The sequence below is a fragment of the Hordeum vulgare genome, chromosome 2H, assembly GCF_904849725.1.
Source record: "Hordeum vulgare subsp. vulgare chromosome 2H, MorexV3_pseudomolecules_assembly, whole genome shotgun sequence".
In the NCBI taxonomy this organism is placed as follows: domain Eukaryota; kingdom Viridiplantae; phylum Streptophyta; class Magnoliopsida; order Poales; family Poaceae; genus Hordeum; species Hordeum vulgare.
The window spans coordinates 319,622,547-319,646,432 of NC_058519.1; the positions used below are offsets into that span (position 1 = coordinate 319,622,547).

At 48.3% G+C, this 23,886-nt stretch overlaps 1 protein-coding gene across 4 annotated transcripts in view; it reads left to right on the top strand.

The window, feature by feature from the left end:
* Window positions 1-4,828: 4,828 nt before the first annotated feature.
* Window positions 4,829-23,886, top strand: part of LOC123426174 (THO complex subunit 4A-like) — a 35,837-nt gene continuing 16,779 nt past the window's right edge. For 2 of the 4 annotated variants that reach the window (XM_045109948.1, XM_045109949.1), the window contains exons 1-5: window positions 4,834-5,171; window positions 5,265-5,426; window positions 6,031-6,068; window positions 20,261-20,329; window positions 20,414-20,598. In XM_045109948.1, coding sequence (XP_044965883.1) covers window positions 4,859-5,171; window positions 5,265-5,426; window positions 6,031-6,068; window positions 20,261-20,329; window positions 20,414-20,598 — 767 coding nt within the window. In that variant the 5' untranslated portion in view covers window positions 4,834-4,858. Of the gene's footprint in view, window positions 5,172-5,264; window positions 5,427-6,030; window positions 6,069-20,260; window positions 20,330-20,413; window positions 20,599-21,146; window positions 21,247-23,886 lie in introns of those variants that run through there. The other 2 variants (XM_045109951.1, XM_045109950.1) reach the window with 2 other exon arrangements.

The following is a 23,886-nucleotide window of genomic DNA, read 5'->3' on the forward strand; positions in this document are numbered from 1 at the left end:
TCTTGTCTTGCCTTAGCGGTATATCTTGCGTATAGGAACCCCGGTGAGGCTTTGGTTTTCCCCAGAGTTGAGGTTTTCCTCTAAGGAATCCGACGAGATCACGAGATTCGTGATAGAGGATGCCTTTGCGGCCTGTGTTCGTTTGTGATGGACTAGTTGGAGCACCCCTGCAGGGTTTAATCTTTCGGAAAGCCGTGCCCGCGGTTATGTGGCAACTTGGAATATTTTGTTAACATCCGGTATTAGAAAACTTAAACATAAACTAATAAAATATGCCAACTGTGTGCGTAACCGTGACTGTCCCTTCGAAGATCTCTCTTCGATCGGGAACACGGTGGGGTTATGAATGCCGTAGGTAGGTGTTCAGGATCACTTTCTGATCAAGTATTCATGATCGTTAGTATAGAACACTGTCACTTCTCCTTTGCGTAAGCTAGCCACTTATTCAACCTTAGGATGCAGCAGCCTGAAACACTTCACCCCTTCCTTACCCAATAACATGACTAGTTCTGGCACCAAGGTCTTAGATTGCTGAGTCCCCGTGACTCACGGATTCCTCCGAAACTCCCAGCAGGTACAGGTACCCCAGAGGCAGATGATCCTGACGGCACCCAGCTAGCGTGGCAGTACGACGAGGAGACAGACCGCCTTTACGTGAACTACCCAGAGGACTGAGCCGTGGTCGTGATCGTGGGCCTGCAGCGGGTAGCATAGCATTTTCCTTGTTTTGTAGTCCGTACCGGAACTACCTTGTTCGTATCTGCGTTGTACTCTGTATTTTAATAAGAAGACAGTTGAATCCCAGATTGTCTACTGTAAGTATTGTTATATGCTATGTTTACTTGCTTGCGAAACACTTAGATGCGCTTCTTTCCTATTCGGGGGCCTCGACCCCCAGATCGGAAAGGACCGCATCTTGGTCGTTACACGCGCCTGGTAGGCTTCTGGGCCCCACGTGGCTCCTTTGCCCTACCTCTTTTGCCTATAAACTCTAAAATCCCAAAACCACAATGCAAGTTTGTTTGTTTTTGCGCAGGAACATTGGTGCCTCATGTTGATACTCCTACTAGATTGATACCTTGGTTCTCAAACTGAGGGAAATACTTATCGCTACTTTGCTGCATCACCCTTTCCTATTCAAGAGAAAAACCAACGCAAGCTCAAGAGGTAGCAAATGTGCATTGTCCCAAAGTATCACATTGTCTTCTGTATGATTGTGATATCACTTATTCTGAAATTTTTGATTCTAGTCTCCTTTAAGACTCCGAACGAGCGTCTGCGTTTATGTTTTTGCTTCACTCATGGGGGCTAGCGAGATACCACTCTAGTATGTCCAAGTCATGTGCAATGTGATCTTGATATGATTTTCAGTTACATATTATTCATTCTTAGTTGTTTGAAACTCTTCACATGATCGAAGGACTGCTTCGTGCATTGTCTTTGTAGCATTACTTCAATACTTGTTGGACTTGTTCGTAGTGCATGCTTATATACATCTGATAAAACAAAAGAGTTTGTCAAAGTTTTCTTTGTCGCGTTCAGTTCGTTGAACTGAATTGCTTGAGGACAAGCAATATGCTAAGCTTGGGGGAGTTGATACGTCTCAAACGTATCGACTTTTCCAAACACTTTTGCTATTGTTTTGGCCTCATTCTTGCATGATTTGAATGAAACTAACCCGGACTAACGCTGTTTTCAGCAGAGCTGCTTGTATGGTTTTCTTGTGCGCAGGAAAATGGATATTTAGACGTCCCGGAAAATTCCCATGAAAAAATAGAGAAAATCCACGCACCGGGAGGAACCATGGGCCAGAAGATGGGCCAGAGGGGAGCCACAGGTCCCCCAGGCGACCTGCTCGCGCGGCCTGCCCCCTGGCAGCGTCGGGAGGCCGTCTGGCTAGGGTCCACCCCCTCTAGTGCCCTAATTTGGCTCCTATTTTTACCCCTGATGGAGAAATCCCAGAATAGAAGTCGTTTTGCAAGTTCTCGACACGGAGCCGCCGCCACCCTCGGTTCTTCTTCGGGAGAGCTAATCTGGAGGCTGTTTTGGCCTCCGGAGAGGAGAAATCGTCGCCATTGTCATCACCATCACCACTCCATCATCCTTCCATGGCTTCCCCCATCATGTGTGAGTAATTCCCTGCTGCAGGTGAAGGGGATGGGAGAGATTGGATGAGTTAGATCATGTAATAGGTCGTCGGATTGTTCGGGGCATGTTGCCTATCATCTACTATGGTGTTTATCATCTTTGCTACTACTTGTTACTTCTAATGCTTGGGCCAGTGCCATGATTTCAGGTCTGAATTCATTATGTTTTCATGAATATATTTGTGTTCTAGATCCTATATATGAGTAGTATGCACCTATTATAGTCGGGAACCGGCGATCCCAATGGTGACAGCTTGGGACACCAAAGGGGATAGACTATAGTTTGAGGATTTCATGTATCCATTGATTGTTAATGCTTTGTTCCGGTACTATTTGACAGGAGCACCTTAATCTCCATAAGTTCCTTCTGGCCCCGTTGATAGCGGGATGGTAGGACAAAAGATGTCGTTCTCATCCATGACCAACCATCCATCTCCCTAGCCTAGAGTGTTTTAATCCTGCTGGTCACAAGTTGCTTTACTTTTGCTGTTTTACTTTCGTTGCTATGCCACTATTATTTCCGTTGCCACCATCACTTCCATATCACTGTTGCTACTAATATTTCGTTGACAAGCAAGTATCTTTCAGGTGCGGTTGAATTGACAACTCAATTGTTAAAGCTTATAAATATTCTTTGGCTCCCCTTGTGTCGAATCAATAAATTGGGTTAACTTACCCACAAAAACTGTTGTGATCCCCTACACTTGTGGATTATTAGCGACGCACGTCCCGTCGGCTCCTGCCACGCGTTCACACGCCGACGCTCCGCGTGATCGCCCGCCTAGGGCTATATAAGGCAACCCACCCCCGCTGGTGGCCACACACTTCTTCGTTGATGCTCTCCCCTCTTCTTCTTCGTCGTCGGCCTTCTTCGCCTTCTCTCCTCCTCCTCCCCAATGGCCACGCCCTGGAGGCGATCTCCGCCCGTCGCCACAGCCGCGAGGAGGGAGACGTCGTCAACCTTAATGAGAGCGACGAGGAGGCGCCGACGGCCGTTTGCCTCAGCAACCCAGGGTAGGGGAGTAGCAAGGACGGCAGACGAACAGGCCGCCACCTCCCACGCCACCTTCTCAACAAATCGCTCGCTCCGCCGCATCGGATGCCACCGGTGTTGGAGACGAAAAGCTACGACAGAGATGAAGATGTTGCAATCGGCGACGAAAAAAGCTTCAACCGGCGATCGAAAATGCTACAACCAACATTGTCGAAAGCTTCAATCAGAGACAACAGGAATCGAGGGCCACCCACCACGCCACCGCGGAAGCTGCACCCGGTGATGAAAAAAGCTTCAATCGGCTAGAAAAAGCTTCAACCGGTGATATAAAAAGCTTCAACCGGCGACAACGAAACACAAAAAACTGCAATCGTTGACACAAAAGCTTCAACCACAGACCAACGAGGAAAAAACTGCAGCGGCGAGCAGTTGATGCACACGATGTTTTCTATGCACCAATTGCGCTGCGGCGGATGCTGGAACCGGTGCCCCCGACATGGAAAAAGTTTCAACCAAAGTGAAAAAAGCTTCAACCGGAGTTTAAAAAAAGCTTCAACCGGGGGGACAAGCCTGTGCACGCACGAGCGTCGATGGCGATGAGAGGCGGGCTAAGGGGGGGGGGAGGGCATGAGGGTGCTACGACGAGCAATGACGACGGGGGAGAGGATGGGGTGCTCGTGCGACAGGAGGTCGGAGGCGCGCGGGGCGGTGCGCCGACGCAAAGCGGACGAGATGCCAGATCTGACCACTATTGGAGTTCAGATTGAACGACTGCTGCCCGACCGAAGCGTTCGCGCCGGTGCGCCGGCGCACAGCGGTGCCCAAGAAGAAAACTACAGACTTTGGAGCACGAAGAGCACGAAGATGTCATGAACCTCGCGACCATATCACGGATCTACATGCGATGGAACAGATGAGAGAGCCGGAGGGGGCTACCTCCTCTACCTAAGACATGAAGAGGAGGTCCACGACGAGACGACGACGAGCGAGGTCCGACAGAAGCCCGATGCGCCTCGGATCCAAGTGCATGAAAGAAGATGGCGGCGGTGAGGGACCTTCGGGGTTGCTGGTGTCGCGTGCGTAGATGTGAAGACGACACAACCTCCAGGGCTTTGATCCACATCGCCAGGGAGGTCGGAGACGAGGCGGAGGTGCTACCCTGAGCTCGAGCTCAAGCTCGGCCGGAGCATGGCGGACAGGCAACGTCTATAGCGTGGAAGGACCTTACCTGCGCATGCAGCGGCAGAGGAAGAAGGAAAAGGAGAGGCTAGGTCGAGGGATCGCGGGGGACATGCTTTTATAGGCCGTGGGGAGCTACCTCGCCCGTTAGAACAATGAAGACACATACGTGGCTTTTTGGATGAGGGGGGACGTACAAGTAGAAGAAGATCGACAAAGCATCATCGTTGGTGGGCTCGTGGGCTGCGGGGCACGATGTGAGGTAATTGGGCTAGCAGCCTAGCACAAGCTCTCTCTCTCCGACATTTTCCTCACGAAAGTTTAACAAGGATTAGAGGGAAAACAAAATAGTTTTGAAATGCTCGCATCATCTACAATTTATAATTTATTTTTTTTGGAATTTTTAGAGATAGAAAATCAACACACGTTTGAATTTAATTCAAACTAGATTAATCCTTTTGTCCAACCAAAACATTTCCAATTAAGCTGAAACTTGAGGGAGGTGGATCTGTCCCGATGTAGGATTTAAAGGAAAAGGATGAGATCTTCGCCGGGAGGCGCCCGTCCGTATCCACTCCTCTCTCTCTCACACACACACAGACCGCCGCCGCCGCCGCCGCCGCCGCCGCAAGACCTCAATCTGGCCTTAGTTTTATTAGACGCCGCCGCCGTAGAGCCGGTTCCCCCTCACGCGGCCAGCTACTATGTCGAGTGGGCTGGACATGTCCCTAGACGACCTCATCAAGCAATCCAAGTCCAAGCCCAAAGCCAACCCTGCCTTCTCTTCCGGGCCCACCCGCCGGGCGGCGCCGTCCGCCCGGACCATGCCCTACCCGCCATCTGCTCCGAAGGTACGCCGTCGCGTTCGCACTCCCTACCGGGCTTCAGGCCCTTCCTCCCTCCGCAAGAAACCTAACTCCTCCAGTTGATGCACGCCCATCCAGGCCGCCACCGCCGACTGGCTGTATGGTGTCTACTCCGAGCACGTTGCTGCCATGTCAACCTCCCCGCCACTGCCGGCGGTGGCCGGGCCACAGGCACTCGAGACGGGGACGAAGCTGCACATCTCCAACCTCGACTCCAGCGTCACCGTCGAGGACGTCCAGGTGTTTGCTGTTGCTATTAAGATTCATGCCAATACCTTATTCTTGTTGGTTGACTGTGATGTCTTAGCTAGTATTCCGTATATTTTTATTCCGAGGGAAAACCATCATGGCAATTTATTCATTAGTCAAAATAGTTCCCTCCATCAGGAGGATCGTGTTGCCACAAGCTAACAAGGAGATCCAACTGCATGATTAGCTAGTACCATATGCGTTGCCTTATTGGCTTCGTCGGACATTGATCAAACTTAGGGCCTGTTTGGGACTGCTCCACTTCACCAAAATCAGTTTCACTTCATCAAATTCATTTTGGAGTAGTTTCATACAGAAGCTATAGCGGAAAATGTTTGGCTTTCATCTAGTTCCAGCTTCAAGAATAGAAAACTTGGTGGAAAGAATCTATTTGATTGGTTGAGAGGGGATAAATGAAGGGGTATCCACTTACTGGTGGCAGTGGTGGGTAATTTCCCTCCAACTCCAGCTTCTAGAGTTTTTTGGAGCTCCCTCTAAAGAGCTTCATAAAAACTTTGGAGTTGTACTTTAGATTCTAGTTTTTTGCAGAGCGGCACATCGTGGAGCTAACCCGTTTGGCTTGTGTTTTTTGAAGCGGAGCTGAATTTTAAGAAGCAGAGCAGTCCCAAACAGGTTCTTAACTCTAGCGAAACTTTTTTTTTTAAGGTCATTGGGGAGGGCGAAGCCCTCCACCTGAATTATATTCAAATTTGCCTATAAGGCTTTGCAGCCTCGCAATATAGGTTCAAGCGAGCCAGAAGTACAGTGGACACAAGGAAGAAGGGGTAAACAAAAAAACGCACGCCAACCAACTACACACATAACATGGAGAACAAGGAAGGAAAACACAACAAAGAGCACCATAGGAGAAGACCAACATTGGCCAGCCGGTCCAAACCACAACACTGCACCGTCGACGTAATCCAACGGCACCTCGCAAACCAAGACTGCACAACGCCGTGACACAAGGCCTGCACCGGGAGGCACAGTCAAAGGCCTTGCAAGGCCGAGACGACGCCACGGTACCTGTGTGCCAACGGCATAGACGGAGGCATCGCCAAGCAAACCAAGCTGTAGCACTTCATCGTCGACGCAATCCAACGGCACATTACAAACCAAGACTGCAGAACGCCGCGACACCATCTGCGTTGGGGGTGCATTCGAACGACGCCACAACACCTCTGTGCCAACAGAGTAGCCGCAGGGACCGCCAAGCAGAGACGCACCACGAGCACTCGAGCACGACACACACCACCGCTGACCCCGGATCGCCGCACCACCACCATCGACCACCCACCTCAGACCAACCAACCACCGTCTCGAACCTCAGGCAAGCAGAGTGGAGCAGCATCTCCCAAGGCAGGCGCCACCACTGTGGTAAAACGACGTCAAGGACGCCGCCGCCGTTCGATCCAAAAGCTGGATCCAAGGCTTTCTCCTAGAGAATGAACAACGTAGGCGCGAAACCAACGCATCACATAACGACACCTTTAAGAAGGGATCCGACGCCAGAAGGCGACGCTGCCGTCGGTGCCGATCGAAATCAGCACAGGGCTTTCACCCAAAGCATCACCCGCGCCACCCTGTTGCTGAGCCACGCCGCTGCCGAGACCGGAGGCACCGCCGAAAAAGGCAGACCACCGGTGAGGCCCCGCTACCCCCTCAGCCGCCGGCCAGGGCCGTAGATCAGCCGCGCATTTTGCACGCCAGATCTGCGCAGGTCGAGATTCCGCGCCGCCCCCGCGTGACCCCCCTCGCGCACACGGCACCCCCAGCCATGCTGCACCACCTCCACCGCCCTGCAGCCACCGGCAACCCACAGATTCGGGCCCGGGCCCCATGGACCCGACCATGGACAGCCGCCAGTGGCGACGGAAGGCCCAGGCTTGAGCAGCCGCAGACGACCCCCGGAGTGCTGCCGGCCGCCATCGAGTTTTGCCGGGCCACCATGGCTGGCCGCCATCGCCGACCAGGCTCGCCAGCCTCGCGTCGCCCACGGCTTCCAGCGCCAGATCTGGCGCAGGCAACAGCAGGCACGCCCCACCAGGAAGCATCCTGACACGCGCACGGATGCCCCCAGCCGTCGTCGACGGAAGGGGACCCGCCACCCCGCCACGACCGACCAAGCGCGGCGCCCTTGCCCATGGAAGCGGCCCGCACCGGCTCACGCGAGGGGACGAGGAGGCCCGCCGGCGCCGGCCAGGCTTTGCGTGGGTGCGCATTGTGGCGGCAATGTGGGAGGAAGTGGGCGGGAGGAGGGGGGAGGCTGGCGGCGGCTAGGGTTCCCTGCTCGTCGCCTGTGGGGGCGCTGTGGGAGGGGCACCCGGGGGGGGGGGTCCCTGTCAAGCACCGGCTTGCCTAAGAAACAGAGTATGATCAAAGAACGCTAGAATTTCAGCTAAATTCAGAGAAAGTCGCGGAGGATTGTATTTCACTGAAAGAGGAACGGCAATGTAGCTCGCCACCGGCGGCTAGGGTTCAACCCCAATACATAATAAGCATAAAGTTGTAAAAGGACAGATTACATGGCTTTATAGCCAGTGAGGAGAGGGACGCGCGGCACTGGGAAGAAGAGGGACGCGCGATCGGCCAACAGGGGTGTTGTCGGAATTTCCACAACGCCTCCTTATGTCCTAGCCGTTGGATCAGCGATGAACCGTTGAGATGACTTCCGACACGCCCACACAGTGCATTGATCACTCGTTGTTTCACTCGCAGCCTGACAATACCCCCCAATTGAGACTGAGCTTGTCCTCAAGCTTGAAATGCAGGAAAGACCTTCTGGATAAAGGCTGCATCTTCCCAAGTAGCTTCTTCGATTGGCATATTAATCCACTTTATCAGCCAACGAACCACAGGAATGCTTATCTCACCTTGGCGCCTAGGAACTAGCTTTCTGTCCAACACAGCTTCAGGCTCCCTCCTGATAGTTCCATCTGCATTCACCAGGGGCAAGTGGGGAGATGGCACAACATGCTGGCCTATGTGCTTTTTCAGTTGGCTCACATGGAAGGTATGGTGTAGCTGACACCCTTCTGGAAGCAGTAACTTGTAGGCATGCTTGCCCACTCTTGCCAACACTCTTGCCAACACTCTAAAGGGGCCATAGAACTTGGAATGTAGTTTGAGATGCTTATGCAAGCTGAGAGAAGTGTGTCTATAAGGCTGTAACTTTAAGTAGACCATGTCTCCAACTAGGAATTCTCTTTCCTTTCTTTTCTGATCAGCATATTGCTTCATCCTAGCCTGTGCTTTACTAAGGTTTTGCTTGATCACTTCTATTGCCAATTCCCTGTTCTGCATCAAATTGTCATTCTCTTCCCATATAGAATCAGGCAGAGCTGACTCAGCTATCATTGGAGGAGGAAATCCATATAATGCTTGAAAGGGAGCCATTTGCAATGATGTGTGATAACAAGTATTATACCACCATTCTGCCAGGGCCAACCATCCATGCCATTTTCTAGGCTGTTGAAAACACATGCACCTTAGATAATTCTCCAAACACTGATTTACCCTTTCAGTTTGACCATCAGTTTGAGGATGGTAGCTTGTACTCATGTGGAGTTTCACCTTCATAGATTTAAACAGCTGTTGCCACAAATTACTTGTGAATATCCTATCTCTATCAGTAACAATGACCATAGGCATTCCATGTAGTTTGAACACATTGTCAGAAAAAGCTCTAGCTACTGACTGAACTGAAATGGGATGCTTCATAGCTATGAAATGAGCATATTTAGTGAACCTGTCCACCACCACCAGAATCAGGTCTCTGTTCTCAGACACAGGCAATCCTTCCACAAAGTCCGTGCTTATATGTGCCCAAGCAAAATCAGGAACTGGGAGAGGTTCCAGCAGCCCAGGGTAGGGTGTATGCTCTGCTTTGTTAACCTGACAGACAGGACAACTTTTAACAAACACAATAACATCTTGTTTTAATCCTGACCAGTGAAAGACTAATTTGACCCTTTGATAAGTAGCCCTTTCACCAGAATGTCCACCCAATTCTGAGCTATGGAACACCTTCATTATCTCCTGTCTCAGCTCAGTAGTTTTCCCTACCACAATTTTACTTTTATACCTCAGGATTCCATTGCTGAAAGAATAAGCAGTGCTGTTTTCCTTGTCTGCCACACAGGCAGCAATCAACTCCTTGATCTTATCATCATTTTCATAACTTTTAACAACTTCTTTGACCCAGGTAGGTGAAGCAGCTGTTGCTATCAAAGTAGAAAGTTTATGTTTCACTCTAGATAAAGCATCAGCAGCTCTGTTCTCCTTTCCTTTTCTGTATTCAATGGTGAAGTTGTAACCTAATAGCTTCAACAAGAGTTTATGCTGAATGCCTTCAATAATTTTCTGCTCCTGGATGTACTTGAGGCTTTCCTGGTCTGTCCTGATTACTAAAGCAGTAGCTGCAAAGTAATGCTTCCATTTTTTAACTGCCTCAATGATTGCTAGAGCTTCCTTATCATATGTAGACATAGCTGCAGCCTTTGGACCAATTGCCTTGCTAAAGTAAGAGAGGGGTCTTCCTTCTTGCATTAATACAGCTCCCAAGCCATACCCACTAGCATCAGTTTCCAAAATAAATGGCTTTGTGAAATCAGGTAGAGCTAGCACAGGGGTGTTAGTCAGCTTCTGCTTCAAGGCTTCAAATGCTTTGGTTTGCTCCTCCTGCCAATCAAATGCATTCTTTCTCAAGCAATCAAATAAGGGTCTGCATATTATTCCATACCCCTGAATAAATCTCCTGTAATAACCACTTAAGCCCAAGAAACTTCTTAATTCAGTGATATTAGCAGGCACAGACCAATCTTGAACAACCTTAATTTTGCAAGGATGAGTGGCCACTCCTTCATTGATGATGTGGCCCAGGTACTCCACCTCTTTTTGTCCAAATGAACATTTCTCCATTTTAGCATATAGTTTGTTTTCTTGCAGAATTTCAAACACTTGCTTAAGGTGCTCCTTGTGCTCATCCCATGACAAACTGAACACTAATATGTCATCAAAGAACACCACCACAGACTTTAGCAGACCAAATAGTAAGTTCATCAATGCTTGGAAAGATGGTGGGCCATTAGTGAGTCCAAAAGACATCACCAAATACTCAAACAGTCCCATGTCAGTAGAAAAAGCAGTTTTTGCTATATCTTCTTCTGCCATTCTTATCTGATGGTAACCATTCCTCAGGTCAATTTTTGAGAAATACTTTGCTCCCTTCAGTTGATCCAATAGGTCCTCAATGACAGGTATTGGGTATTTGTTCTTGACAGTGATAGCATTCAACTTCCTGTAGTCTGTGCAAAGTCTCCAAGACCCATCCTTCTTCTTTACAAGCAACACTAGAGACGAAAAAGGGCTAGTACTAGGTCTGATCAGTCCTTTCTTCAGTAGGTCCAAAATGATTTTCTCCAAAATCTCCTTTTGATGATGTGGTACTCTGTAAGGCCTCTGGTTCACCACTTTTGCTCCTTCTATGAGTGGAATTCTATGATTACAGGGTCTGCTAGGGGGCAGTCCACTAGGCTCCTGGAATAACTTCTCATATTGTTAAGGAGGGGGTGTAAATCATTAGGTACCTCAGTTGCTGTTAACTCATACTCTGCTCCACATAATGGAAACAAAAAAAGCCACACACAACTTGCTCCATTAACCTACTAGTGTTTTCCTTGCTCTCAGTGATTCTTTCCAAGGGAACAGTTTCATCCACAAATGTTATCACTTGGCCCTGTGTGCCTGCAATTTTCAATTCCAACAACTACAACAACAACAACCAAGCCTTTCAGTCCCAAACAAGTTGGGGTAGGCTAGAGTTGAAACCCATAAGATCTCGAAGCCAGTCATGGCTCTGGAACGTGGATAGCTAACTTCCACGCACCCCTTTTCATGGCTAAGTCTTTGTCGATATTCCAAACCTTCAGGTCTCTCTTAACGGACTCCTCCCATGTCAAGTTTGGTCTACCACGACCCCTCTTAACATTCTCAGTACGCTTTATCCGTCCGCTATGCACCGGCGCTTTCGGTGGCCTCCGTTGAATATGTCCAAACCATCTGAGACGATGCTGGACCAGCTTCTCTTCAATCGGTGCTACCCCAAGTCTCTCTCGTATATCGTCATTCCGTACCCGATCCTTCCTTGTGTGGCCACATATCCATCTCAACATGCGCATCTCTGCTACACCTAAGTGTTGGATATGTCGTCTCTTGGTTGGCCAACACTCCGCGCCATACAACATCGCAGGTCGGATAGCTGTCCTATAAAACCTGCCTTTTAGCTTTTGTGGCATTCTCTTGTCACAGAGTACGCCAGAAGCTTGGCGCCACTTCATCCACCCAGCCTTGATTCGGTGGCCCACGTCTTCATCGATATCGCCATCCTTCTGCAACATGGACCCCAAATATCGAAACGTGTCTCTCTCCGGTACCACCTGCCCACCAAGGCTAACCTCTCCATCCTCGTGCCTAGTAGCACTAAAACTGCACCTCATGTATTCAGTTTTAGTTCTACTAAGCCTAAAACCTTTCGATTCTAGAGTCCGCCTCCATCTTAATAAAATCCATTTGAACTGGACTATACTTCTTAAGCCAATCCACTCCCAATATCATGTCATACCCAGTTAATCTCAGGATTCTGAAACTGTCACAAAATGCACTGCCCTGAATTTCATAGGGACAGTTTCTGACAGTAAACTCATTCCATAGTACTCCCTCTGTCCCAAAATAACTGTCTCAACTTTGTACTAGCTCTAGTATAAAGTTGTACTAAGCTTAAGACACTTATTTTGGGACGGAGGGAGTACTTCTCCACTAGCTACTACCACTTTTACCTTAGTGTTAGCTACAGGTGTAATGAACATTTTACTAGCCATTTCAGGGGATACAAATGTAGCAGTGCTTCCACTATCTACCAAAGCAGTAGCTGTCACCTCACCAATCTTCACTGACAGAATGAATGTGTTTTTGGCAGAACTAAGGCCATGAGCAGCATGTACTGAAACTTGCAGTACAGTTTCTGGTGCTGGTGCTTCCTGTGTTTCCAAGTCAGGATCCTCAAAATCTGTAACAAAGATCACATCTGAATTTTCCACCTCCTGACTTAATAGGGCTTGAACCTGTGCTTTCTGGCTCATCTTGCACACCTGTCTGTGTCCTGGAACCCATGGTTCTCTACATTTGTAACAGACCTGGTTTTGTTTAGCCTGCTGAATAATTGTACCTTTTGCTATAGGAGATGTACTATTCTGACCAGTTGGTTGATCAAAATTCACCTGCCTCTTAACTTGCTGAAAGTAGGGCTTTGTTTGAACCACTACAGAGGGTGGTTGTGCTTTTTTCCATTCTCCTGGCATACCACACAGCAGTCTGCATATCTTTGGGTTTGAAACACTCCACATGACTTTTGATGTAAGGTTGTAGGCCAGCTATAAAGCTAGTTACATAATATTCATTGGGAATCCCAGGGTTCTCCCTCCTCATGATGTTCATCAATTGCTCAAACTGTTCCACATAAACTGCCACAGTTGCTACTTGTTTGACTACATGAAAGGAAGTGACGATATCACAGACAGACTGCACTGAGAATCTCTCAGACAAAAAGGAGCAAAACTTATGCCAAGCAATGTTACCAGGCGCAAAACCAGTGCCTCTCCACCACTGCACAGCAGGTCCTTTCAGGCATGATATTGCTAATTCAGTTCTGTGCTCAATAGGTATTCTGGCAGCAGCAAAATACTGCTCTAAATTCTGTATCCAAGACTCAGGATCCTCTCCTTCAAATTCTACCATGTTTAGCTTAGCAGGTTTCAAAGTAAGAGGGCTTCTTCTACTTTCCATTGGAGTACCAACTCTTCTTCTATAATTGTTATCATATCCTTCTATCTCCTGCAGATCCTCCACTTGAGCAGCATTCAATGCCATTGCAGTTCGACCCATGCCTTCAGCTTTGTTAGTGCCAAAATTTGGATGCCTGTAGGGTTGTTTCAAGGTACCATCCATGTTCAATTCTCTTCCATTTTGATCCCTTAGTACTGCTGTACCTATTCCTCCAATAGCAGCTTTTTCAGGCATAGTCACAGATGGTGGTGTACATGCAATCAGCTGTTTTGGGCGCCCTGGTGCTGCCTGAGGTGATCCAACAGGGTTGTCCTTTTGCACAGCTTCCCCCTGGACCGAGGCATGATCAGCCTCATCACCTTTACCAGGATCAGGATCCAATAATGGCCTCCTGAAGTTGTCCTGAATTTAATCAAAAAATTTCTGCATGGTGATGAAGTTCCTGTTCACCGTAGTTTGGAATTGGTGAAATTCCTTTCGATCCTCATCTCTTTCCTGTTTCAGTGTCTTCAGATCTAGCTCTAGAGACTCCAGCTGCAAATCTGCGGTTGTTGCTGATTCTGCTGCTCCAGCCATGATCACACCCCTTGGATGCTTCAAAGGGAGGGAAAGGGAGGGAATTTACCTAGCTCCGTCTCCCACCGTTGCTCACACCGCCACCAGCAACGCACCACTGTCCCTGACCGATCTTCAAGCCTAGGGTTTTACCACTGCAGCAAGATGCTCCAGCAACCAGGAAGAAGGCCCGTCAGCACGCGCTTTTCGCCACTCCGTCCGCCTCCTTCACCATCTTTCGATCTGAGATCTAAAACTCTCTCTGCGCCCGCCCCTTGCCGAGGAAGGACTGGGCCTCTGATACCAATTGTCAAGCACTGGCTTGCCTAAGAAACAGAGTATGATCAAAGAACGCTAGAATTTCAGCTAAATTCAGAGAAAGTCGCGGAGGATTGTATTTCACTGAAAGAGGAACGGCAATGTAGCTCGCCACCGGCGGCTAGGGTTCAACCCCAATACATAATAAGCATAAAGTTGTAAAAGGACAAATTACATGGCATTATAGCCAGGGAGGAGAGGGACGGCGGCATTGGGAAGAAGAGGGACGCGTGACCGGCCAACAGGGGTGTTGTCGGAATTTCCACAGCGCCTCCTTATGTCCTAGCCGTTGGATCAGCGATGAACCGTTGAGATGACTTCCGACACGCCCACACAGTGCATTGATCACTCGTTGTTTCACTCGCAGCCTGACAGTCCCTAGCGATACTATGACATAAGAATGTGCATTCTTCATAAACTGCTGCTGTTTGGCCTATTGAATTGCCTGATCGCATGGTCTCCACAACCTCCAGGCGACTGAACAACAATACTATTACATGCCATATCTCCTGCCAATTGCAAACCGTCCCTGAGAGCATGAGGCTCAGCCATAGGTGCAGAATCAACGCACAACATGCCACAGCTTCTTGCTGCAATATCACTGTATAATTCAGGTTGGCAGCTTCTCCCTGCTATGTTGAGTGATGCCACTCGGTTTCTTCCTTGATCTAGCGTAGTTGATGCACAGGGCCAGAATAGCTTGCGCCGACCGTGCCGGCACCTTTGCCTTCTCTCCCACCATACGTACCAAGTTGTGGTAGCTAGTAGCATCTTTCGAATAAGCAAGGGCCGAGCCTGCCCTTTCATGCATCGAACTGTGAAAAATAAATATCCAATTCCTGTAATTGAAGATCTCCTGGATGAACTACAAGGAGCTATTTTCCAAAATTGATCTTAGGAGCGGGTATTTCCAAATAAGGATGAAACATGGGGATATTGCCAAAACTACATTTTCAACTCACATGGGACTTATGAATATATATTGTAATGCCTTTTGGCCTTACTAGTGCACCAGCAACCTTTCAATCCTCGACGAATTTTTTGCTGGCACCTTATCTTAGGAAATTTTGTAGTTGTTTCCTTTTATGATGTACTCATCTACAGCTCCTCAACGACTGAGGACTTGAAACATTTAGCTGCTGTGTACTCCATTCTCAGAAGCAACAAACTATTTGCTAAATTCATTGTGTCCATTTGGACAAACTTAGGTGGAATACCTCTGTCATGTGGTTACTGAAGGGGTGTCAACTGATCTTGTTAAAATCCAGGCTGTGCAGAACTGGCCTGCTCCCACTAATGTCACTGAGTTGAGGAGCTTTCTAGCGCTGACTGGGTATGAAAGGAGATTCATTCAGGCTGATCCTGGGTCATTTGATTGCCGCTGAAGGGGTATCAACTGATCATGTTAAAATTCAGACTGTCCAAAACTGGCCCGCTCCCACTGATATCACTGAGTTAAGGAGTTTCTATAACACTCCGGTATCGACACTATGCAGTGTTAGGAATAAGCAACTTGTATTCCCATGAGGCCATAGGCTGATATATATGCTTGGTGAGCTCATGCTTCACGGGATCACGCGCAATGCTAATAGCACCTGTACTGTCAGATAAGAGCAGAGTCGGTGTAGTGACAGAAACACCAAAAGTCCGAACTTATGGAAAGGGCTAGTGCAATCCACATATACTGTAACACCCCCTCTCACGTGTGACGGGGAAGACAAGTCAACAGGTGCAACCGGAAGAGAGCGACGGCGCGTGAAACTCACGTATGAGTCAAGAGGCCTCTACGTGGACACAAAGGGGGGGAGGATCTCAAGATCTAGCATCCTCCACTAGCCTTCGCATAATATCGATCCTAAGGTGCTTACCTTCACAAAACGCACACGTTGGAAACGTGCATGCCGTGTGGCAGGACAGTCGGTATCACAACACAGATAGCGAAATAATCGACAACAACAACATATACAAGAACTTCAAAGAGTCAAATTCAACGAATGAATATAACAGGGCTTTTCGATCAAGATAGAACTCATACAACAGAAGCGAATATACCTTAGACATGTAAGAATACAAATTGCCTTAGGAAGGCTTAAACATAAGCAAAGGCGTCCATATCGCTGCCCAGGCCGCTGCATGTGGGATAACTAACGTCGTCCATCGTCAAACCCGCTTCCCGAGTCGTTGCTGGCTGGATTGGTGGCAATCCAGGTAAAAGAGTATGGGATAACCAGCTAATGTTATCCATCATCAAACCTGCTTCCTAAATTGTTGTCGGCTGGATTGGCGGGTAAAATTGTAAATTAAGCAAGGTGGGTAGTCAGCTGTACTTGTGAGACTTACCTGAGACACTATTTATACATCAGGTATCAAAGGTGGTAACGGGTTTAGCGGTGGCAAGCACTAGCACCTATAGAGACAGACTACATCTTGCGTCTATCAGGTACAAGGAATGAGAGCGTATAAGAACTAACTACGCTAATCGTGGTGCAATACAACTCCACAGTTCGCGCAGTTCGCGCTCATACCGAGCTTCTATCTTATCGCCACACATCACAAAGCCTTGCATTCCCCTTCGGTCACCCACGAAGAAAATCCCCAAGGCACTTACTTGGCAACTTCTATTAATTAGTTGAAGTTGTGCGACTCTATTAACTAACAATATTAAGGTTGGGCAAGTTATAGAGATTACAAGTTGAAGTTGTGCTGTGATCAAGTCGACCGACTCAAGTCATCATAACCATGGACACGGCTATCTGAATAGATTTATCCCTGCAGGGTTGCACCAATGTACCCACACACATGCCCGTCAAAACTAGTTGTTGGCCCATTATAGGTATGAACCGAAAGATTTGAAACTGACACGACGCTGCCTTAGCTACATCCTAGACCAGAAAGCCACCCGTCGAGTCAACACCCAAATCAACTGTCCGACCGGCTCTTCGAGTTAGGACTCAACCGTGAGGAAGCCGTTAGGAACTCAGGGTTGACTGTTACCTTGAACTGAGGTCAGCCTTCTGCCGGTCCACAGTTTGTGAACCATTAGGGGTTGTAGCCCCTAACTGTGGTCAACCACCTAGTGGTTCCGAATGGAAGAAACAAAAGTAAAACCAGCGTGTGGCTCCTGGAAGAGTCTACAATTTTGAGTACCCGTCGGTGGGGTGGGTGGGTGGGGAGGTGGGGTGGGGGGGGGGGGGCATAAACCACTCCCGCATGTGGTTATGGCGCTCATTCTTGAACCTAAGTGCCCAAGATCTCGGGTCCTAGGTCAGCTCTGATGGAACAAAACACCATACCCTCAACTTGGTCTCCCAAAGTTACCTTCCTAACTTGCTATCTCATATTGCACACATAGCATCATAATAACAGAGTGTATCCGAGCCAGCTTAACAGTGTAATAACCCAAGGTAACAGCAGGAGGGTAAGATGGTAAAGCATAAATCCTAAGCATGCATACTACTGCAAGGCAGGTTGAACAAGGCTTCTACACAAACAAGTAGGTCATGCGAGGATCAAGTAATACCAAGGCAATATAGTGGAGCGACAAAATAGATGCCTGTGGCGTGCTGTACGTACCTTCTTGCTTTCCATGTAGAAACCCAGATCTGAGCGGCTTAATCCTGCTTGCTCTCTGAATTTCATACAAATTTTCAGTGTTGGAATATGGTCTTGACCATATCTTTAGTGTAAAGTATTTTAGCGTAAAGTGTGTAAAGTATTCTTTGAGAGACCATATCTTAATCGCCATGATTGTGGGTCCACAGATTTCATAATTTCATGTGACAGATTGAGCTCATGTACTCCCTCCAAACGAGTTCTCACCACCGTTCTAGATCGTTAATTTGACTACATAAATATGTATTATATATAATAAATAATATATCATTAGATTCATGTGGGAATGTAGTTTATGAATATGTAATTTTTATCGCATATAATATATATTTGGTTAGTTAAATTGACAACCTAGAACTACGTGTATGCCCTATACACTTGGACGGAGGTAGTACTACTATTCTGCAACCGGTTGCATAATACTTATTCTACAACTATTTTTGCACTGCCTTCCAATAACAATGTGTCCTGCCTTGACTCGATCTATTGTACTTCCTTTACAGTCAGGTTATGGAAGTTGTAGAATAGTAAACCTATATATTTGAATATATAGAGTGGGTCACACAAGATTGTACAAGCAGATTGATCACAAATATACAATTATATTTTTGCGAGTTTACCATGGCATGTTTATATTGTGATAAAAACTATGGGCCCAACTGCAGCATGGATATTATAAAAGTTGAGAGACCAAATAGCTTCTCGGCCCCCACGTCGCCCGCATCTGGCGACACGGGGGAAACCAGCGCCACCGCCTAGGCCACCACCGCTTCCCTCTGCGCCGCTGCCGGAGGGCCGGCCGGCGAAGCCCGCCGCGCCCAGGGATGGCGGCGGCGGGGTGGTTCCTTTCCCTCACGTGGGAGCCTCCTCCCCGCCACTCATGGATCTGGCCGGGAGCCCGTCCACCATCATCTCTGTTCCTCCCGCGCGGCCTTCGTCTCTGGTGATGGACCTCGCCCCCTCTCAGCCGGATCCGTGAAGGCGGCGCTCCGATGCATCCCTGCGCGCGGCCTGTTCGGACCAGATCCAATCTGGTGATGCCCCCTCTCTCCGTTCGGCTGCTGCGTCAACATTCATTGACCGCTGCCGTCGAAGGTGGCAGTGGTGGTGGCCAAGTCATGGCTGTTGAAGACGGGCGGCTGGGCTGGTGCATCGTTCTGGATTCCCTTTGTGTCGGGGTGGTCTGGAAGCGAGGCGGCGACGCTTGGCCATGCGCGGCGACTGTCGACGAGATGCAGGGTGGCGTCGATGGGCTGAGGGGGGCGGACGTACGGTGTTGATTGAAGGCGGCGGCGCGGAACCTACGACAATGGCGAGTTCTGTTGGGTTGATTGAATAAAGGTGGCGGTCCTAAGGTTCCTCTTGCGCCAAGACGAAGATCTGCCAGATGCTCGTACTTCTGATCTGGTCGGAGTGGCAGGTTCCGGAACTCTCCGTCGGCAAACTCCCATGTGCGTGTTATGCCTGGAGATTGCTGGATCGGGTGGAATTCGGTCGTGCCCACTCCATTACGGAGGGAGAGGCGCGAAGCTCTGCTATTTGTTTCCATCAAGAGATACTTTCCTCTATGGTGATGTCAAAGGCGGAGAATGTCAGGAAAGCCGAGATTGAAGAACTAGTAATGGTGATTGTAGCTTACGCCATTGAGGAATTTGCTTGGAGTTTCGGAATTTGTAGCAGTGGTATGTAAGTGGGGGCGACATCACTGGTGAAGTTCAAGGTCCTACCTTTTAGGGTGAAAATCCAAGGTCTGGCCTTAATTGGTTGTGCGTGTCAATGGCCTTGTTGGAGACATTGTTTTGAGAGTGGGGATTATCTCCAGGGTGAAAGCCCAAGATTTACAATCGGGCGACGACGGTGCTAGTGCACTGTTTCCTTCTTGGAGGCGTCATTTTTGGAGTACTTGGACGTCATGTGTTTGTCTTGGTGGTGGTTGTGCTGCTGCTGCAAGTACTGAATCTTTGTAGCGGGACTTTTCCTTTTTAGCTTCTTCTTTGTTTTTTTAGGCTGTGTGCATCCGTCATGCCATTAGGGCATTGCGTTGTTGCAGAGGCTGGGTGTAATTGGTATCTTCGTGATGTTAATATATACTCTTTATAAAAAAAAGGTTGAGTCACTCTGAACCACTTAATGAAATCGTTGCACTTTGAACCATGCATACTTGTACCATTATGTAGCATTGAACCATGTTTAGTGTGACCATATAGGCCTGATCAATTGCGAGTCAGTGCGATAATGTCCATTATTCTAAACATGGTTCATTGTGAATTTGTCATATATTTATACAAATACCATACTCCCAGTTTTTTTGTCCTTCAAAGTAATCCAAGTCCCATAATACATGGCCCAAAGTGATATTACTCATCATGAGAAGTAAAGAAGTATTATGAATTTTTGATGAAAGCGAACAACACATAACTTGTATTCTTTCAATACATTACTTTTTTGTTATGTGAGATTGTAGCCGATGTGCTTTGTTTTTTCCTTTTTCTTGTCAGGAACTCTTTTCAGAGATTGGTGAGCTCAAACGTTATTCTGTTAACTATGATAAGGATGGGAAGTCTCAGGTAGATTGTTGAGCAATGTCTTCTCTAAGTATCTTATATCATCGTTTGTACACCACACATCTTTCTTGACTGTTTTCTTGTTAGGGAAGTGCGGAAGTTGTCTTTGCAAGAAAAGTAGATGCTTTGGATGCTATTGAGAGATATAATGGTGTTCTGCTTGATGGGAAGCCAATGAAGATAGAGCTCATTGGAAATAAGACCGAGCCACACCCGACAGAACCTTTGATGTACAACAGCGCTTCTTCTAACTACAATGCAACTCCAAACAGGTTAGCTTTTTTATTTGGTTTCTTATATATATGGTTTAATCATTGTCAAAGAATGGGATTATCCTTTTCGCTCATAAAATGACATTCTCTTACACTACACCTCTTGATGTTTTTCTAATCCTTTGAAGCAATCTGTCATTTTTAATGCATCAAATTGGTTAAGTTGTGTCCTGAACCTACATCTGGCCAAATGGAAGAGTAGCCAAGTTTGAGAAGTAGAAATTTAGATTCCAGTACACTTGTTTATGTTTGTCAATATGTCAAATTGTTTTGTTGGTAACACTTCTGATCATTATTCTCCGTGATCGTGTAGCCACACTGAGTAGGTGCCCCTACTACTGCTGCTGAGTAATAGCATTCACAGAGTTAGGCTGTTCAGTCTAAATGATCTAATAATGTGGTGATGATTGCAATCGGTAATATAGGGCTTTTGTTTGCTACCAAAAAATGCGAAGCGAAATATTATGCTATAGTTCAGCATGTTCTGACAATCAGGCACATTGTGCATGCAGTTTCCAGCTTAAAACTGTTCATGTTTGTGCATGCAGCAACTCTGCCCCTCTTTGATGGGAGGACTTACCGGTAACATAAAATGAGAAACCGAGAATGTTGCGGTATATCTTAGGTGCACACTGGAGATACGGAAAAGGTAAAATAAAGAACATAAGTTTGCTGCTTTTTGAATATCAATGATTAGATGCTGCTGGAAACGAGGCATGCGCTTGAGTGGTCCAGGCCAGGAGTGGACTTGGGTGTTGGATGCTTGGGCGGTGGTCTCGGGAGATGGTGCGGTGCTTTCGCAGCAGCGGGATCGAATTTCGGGACAACAAAGACGGTGACAGGACGAAGACGATCAATGGCTTGATGCTGATTGAGTGGTGGTCTGTGTCGACTTGGCCGGTGTGACTCTTGGATTTGATTTGGCATGTTTGTCGGGATGGCCTTTGGGGGCCACTGGCGACCGTCTGGTGTGGCTTGGGTTACGAGGCGGTCAGGTCATGCGTCTGTGCAGCCTACTTGCAGGTGGAGTATGGCGGGGTAGTGGCCCCAGAGGACTGTGAAGGGGTATGTGTGTAAAGAGTGGATGCTAGACATATGCCGAGGCAACAACCTTGTGTAGCACCCAGGACCGACAATATGCAGATGATCCTAAGACGGTGCACGCCATGTGGGTGGAAAGCAAGTATCACAACATAATTCCAATACAGATCCACAAGAACATACATATACAACCCCGGAGAGTCAGTTTAATGAATGAATACCATACAAGGGTCATACGACCAAGATATAACTCATATAACAGAAGCGGATATACCTTTGACAGGGAAATCATACAAATGCCTTAAGGCTTTAGAGAAGAGCAAATGGCGTCCATACCCCTGCCCTGGCCAGACCCGCCTGGGGATAACTAGCTAATGATTACATATCTTCTTGATCATGGGCTGAGGCACGTATTTTTTGCCCTTCCATTTGAAGCTATAATGATTGGTTCACTCATTGTGCATGACACCATGGTCGAATTGCCAAGGATGGCCCAGTGGAAGATGGCAAACGGTCATTGAGACCATGTTATGTTGACTTCAACTGTGTGCTCCGCTTTGATAGTGTTGGAGTCACTAAGCCATTGGACCTTGTATGGATGAGGATTGCGCTTCTTTGTAAGATGCAACTTGGAGCATAGTTCTTCACTTGCCAAATTGTGCCAACTACCACCATCAATGATGACCTTGATGGATCTTCCTTCGATTCCTCGTTTGATGTTGGAAGATATGGCATCTTTGATCATCGTCATTTTGTTATTGAAGTGTCAAGATCTTGGAGACGACTCTTGTGGGACTTGAGTCGTTGTCGCAAAAGATTTGATCATCTTCAACTTCATTGACTTGTCGGTGTGGAGCAACTTGATCCAAAGCTTCGAGTTCTCCTTAATTATTGTTAGAGTTATAATATAAGTCATGTACCCTTTTGTATTTATCCAAATATATAAGGGGTTTCCTGCATATAGTCCACCTGTACGTGTATATATACTGGCCTATGGCCTCATGGGAATACAAGTTGCTTATCCCTAACATGGTATTAGAGCCTAGGTTTTCTTAGCACGCGCAACTTGTGCTCCTCCCGATCTAATTCCTCGCACAGCCGCCGCCGATCCCGTCTCTTCTTCCCTGCTGCCTCGATCTCTCCCCGCTGCAGCCTCGATCTGGTCCTCGCTCTAAACTCGCGGCGGTTCCCGGTCCAGGCGGCTCCAGACTCGCGCGGCAGGCTCCAGGCGGCTTCAATCCCGTGGCAGGCTCCAGGCGGCGGGTCCAGGCGGCTCCAATCCCGCGGCAGGCTCCAGGCGGCTCCCTCGCGCGGGACTCCTTCCCGCCCCGCTCCACCAACCGCGCCCCAAGGGTCGGCCTCCAGATCGATCAAGTCGCCACCATCTTCTCGCGCGGGACCCCTTCCTGCCCCGCTCCACCAACCGTGCAGCAGAGGTTCACACCGACGCGGTCCTCCAGATCGATCTGTTCGACGGGACTCCCTCCCGCCTCGCCCCAGGGATCCACTATCCGATGCAGCCTCCAGATCGGTCTGTCACGGATCTCGCGGTTCCACCCCAGTCGCGGTTTCCGATCCCACTGATTTCCTTCCCTAAAAAAAATGTCTACTGCATCTGGCTATGTTGCTGTCCCCCGCTGTTCGGTGATCTTTGATGGTACTAACTACACCGAGTTCACCGGCTTCATGCGCATTCACATGCGTGGCATCCGTCTCTGGGGAGTTCTCTCTGGCGAGGTCTGTTGTCCGCCACGTCCGGTTCCTCCTGTGGCTCCCACTCCGCCGACCCCACCGTCTCTTCCTGCGGATGCTCCTCAGACCGCAAAGGATGAGGCTAAGCTTGCTGATGAGGTCGCCATCTGTGCTTATGATGAGAAGGTTTTGGCTTATGAGGAGGCTCTTCAGACGTATCATGGCGCTCTGTCTGCTTACACCCAGTGGCTTGATGATGATGCTCGTGCTGCAACTGTTCTCAATGCTAGCGTTCTGCCTCAGTTTGCCTCTGAGTTTCTGGGCCTTCCTACTCTGTTTGAGATGTGGACTCGCCTTCGTCAGCGCTATGAGCCCTCTGGTGATGCCTTCTACCTCTCTATGGTTCGTCAGGAGCATGCTCTTCAGCAGGGTGACTCTACTGTTGATGACTTCTATGCACAGAGTTTTGCTATCTGGCGCCAGCTTGATTCTCTCCGCAGTGCTGGTTGTCGCACTTGCCTCTGTTGCTAGGCTGTCCAGGCCGACTTTGAGTTT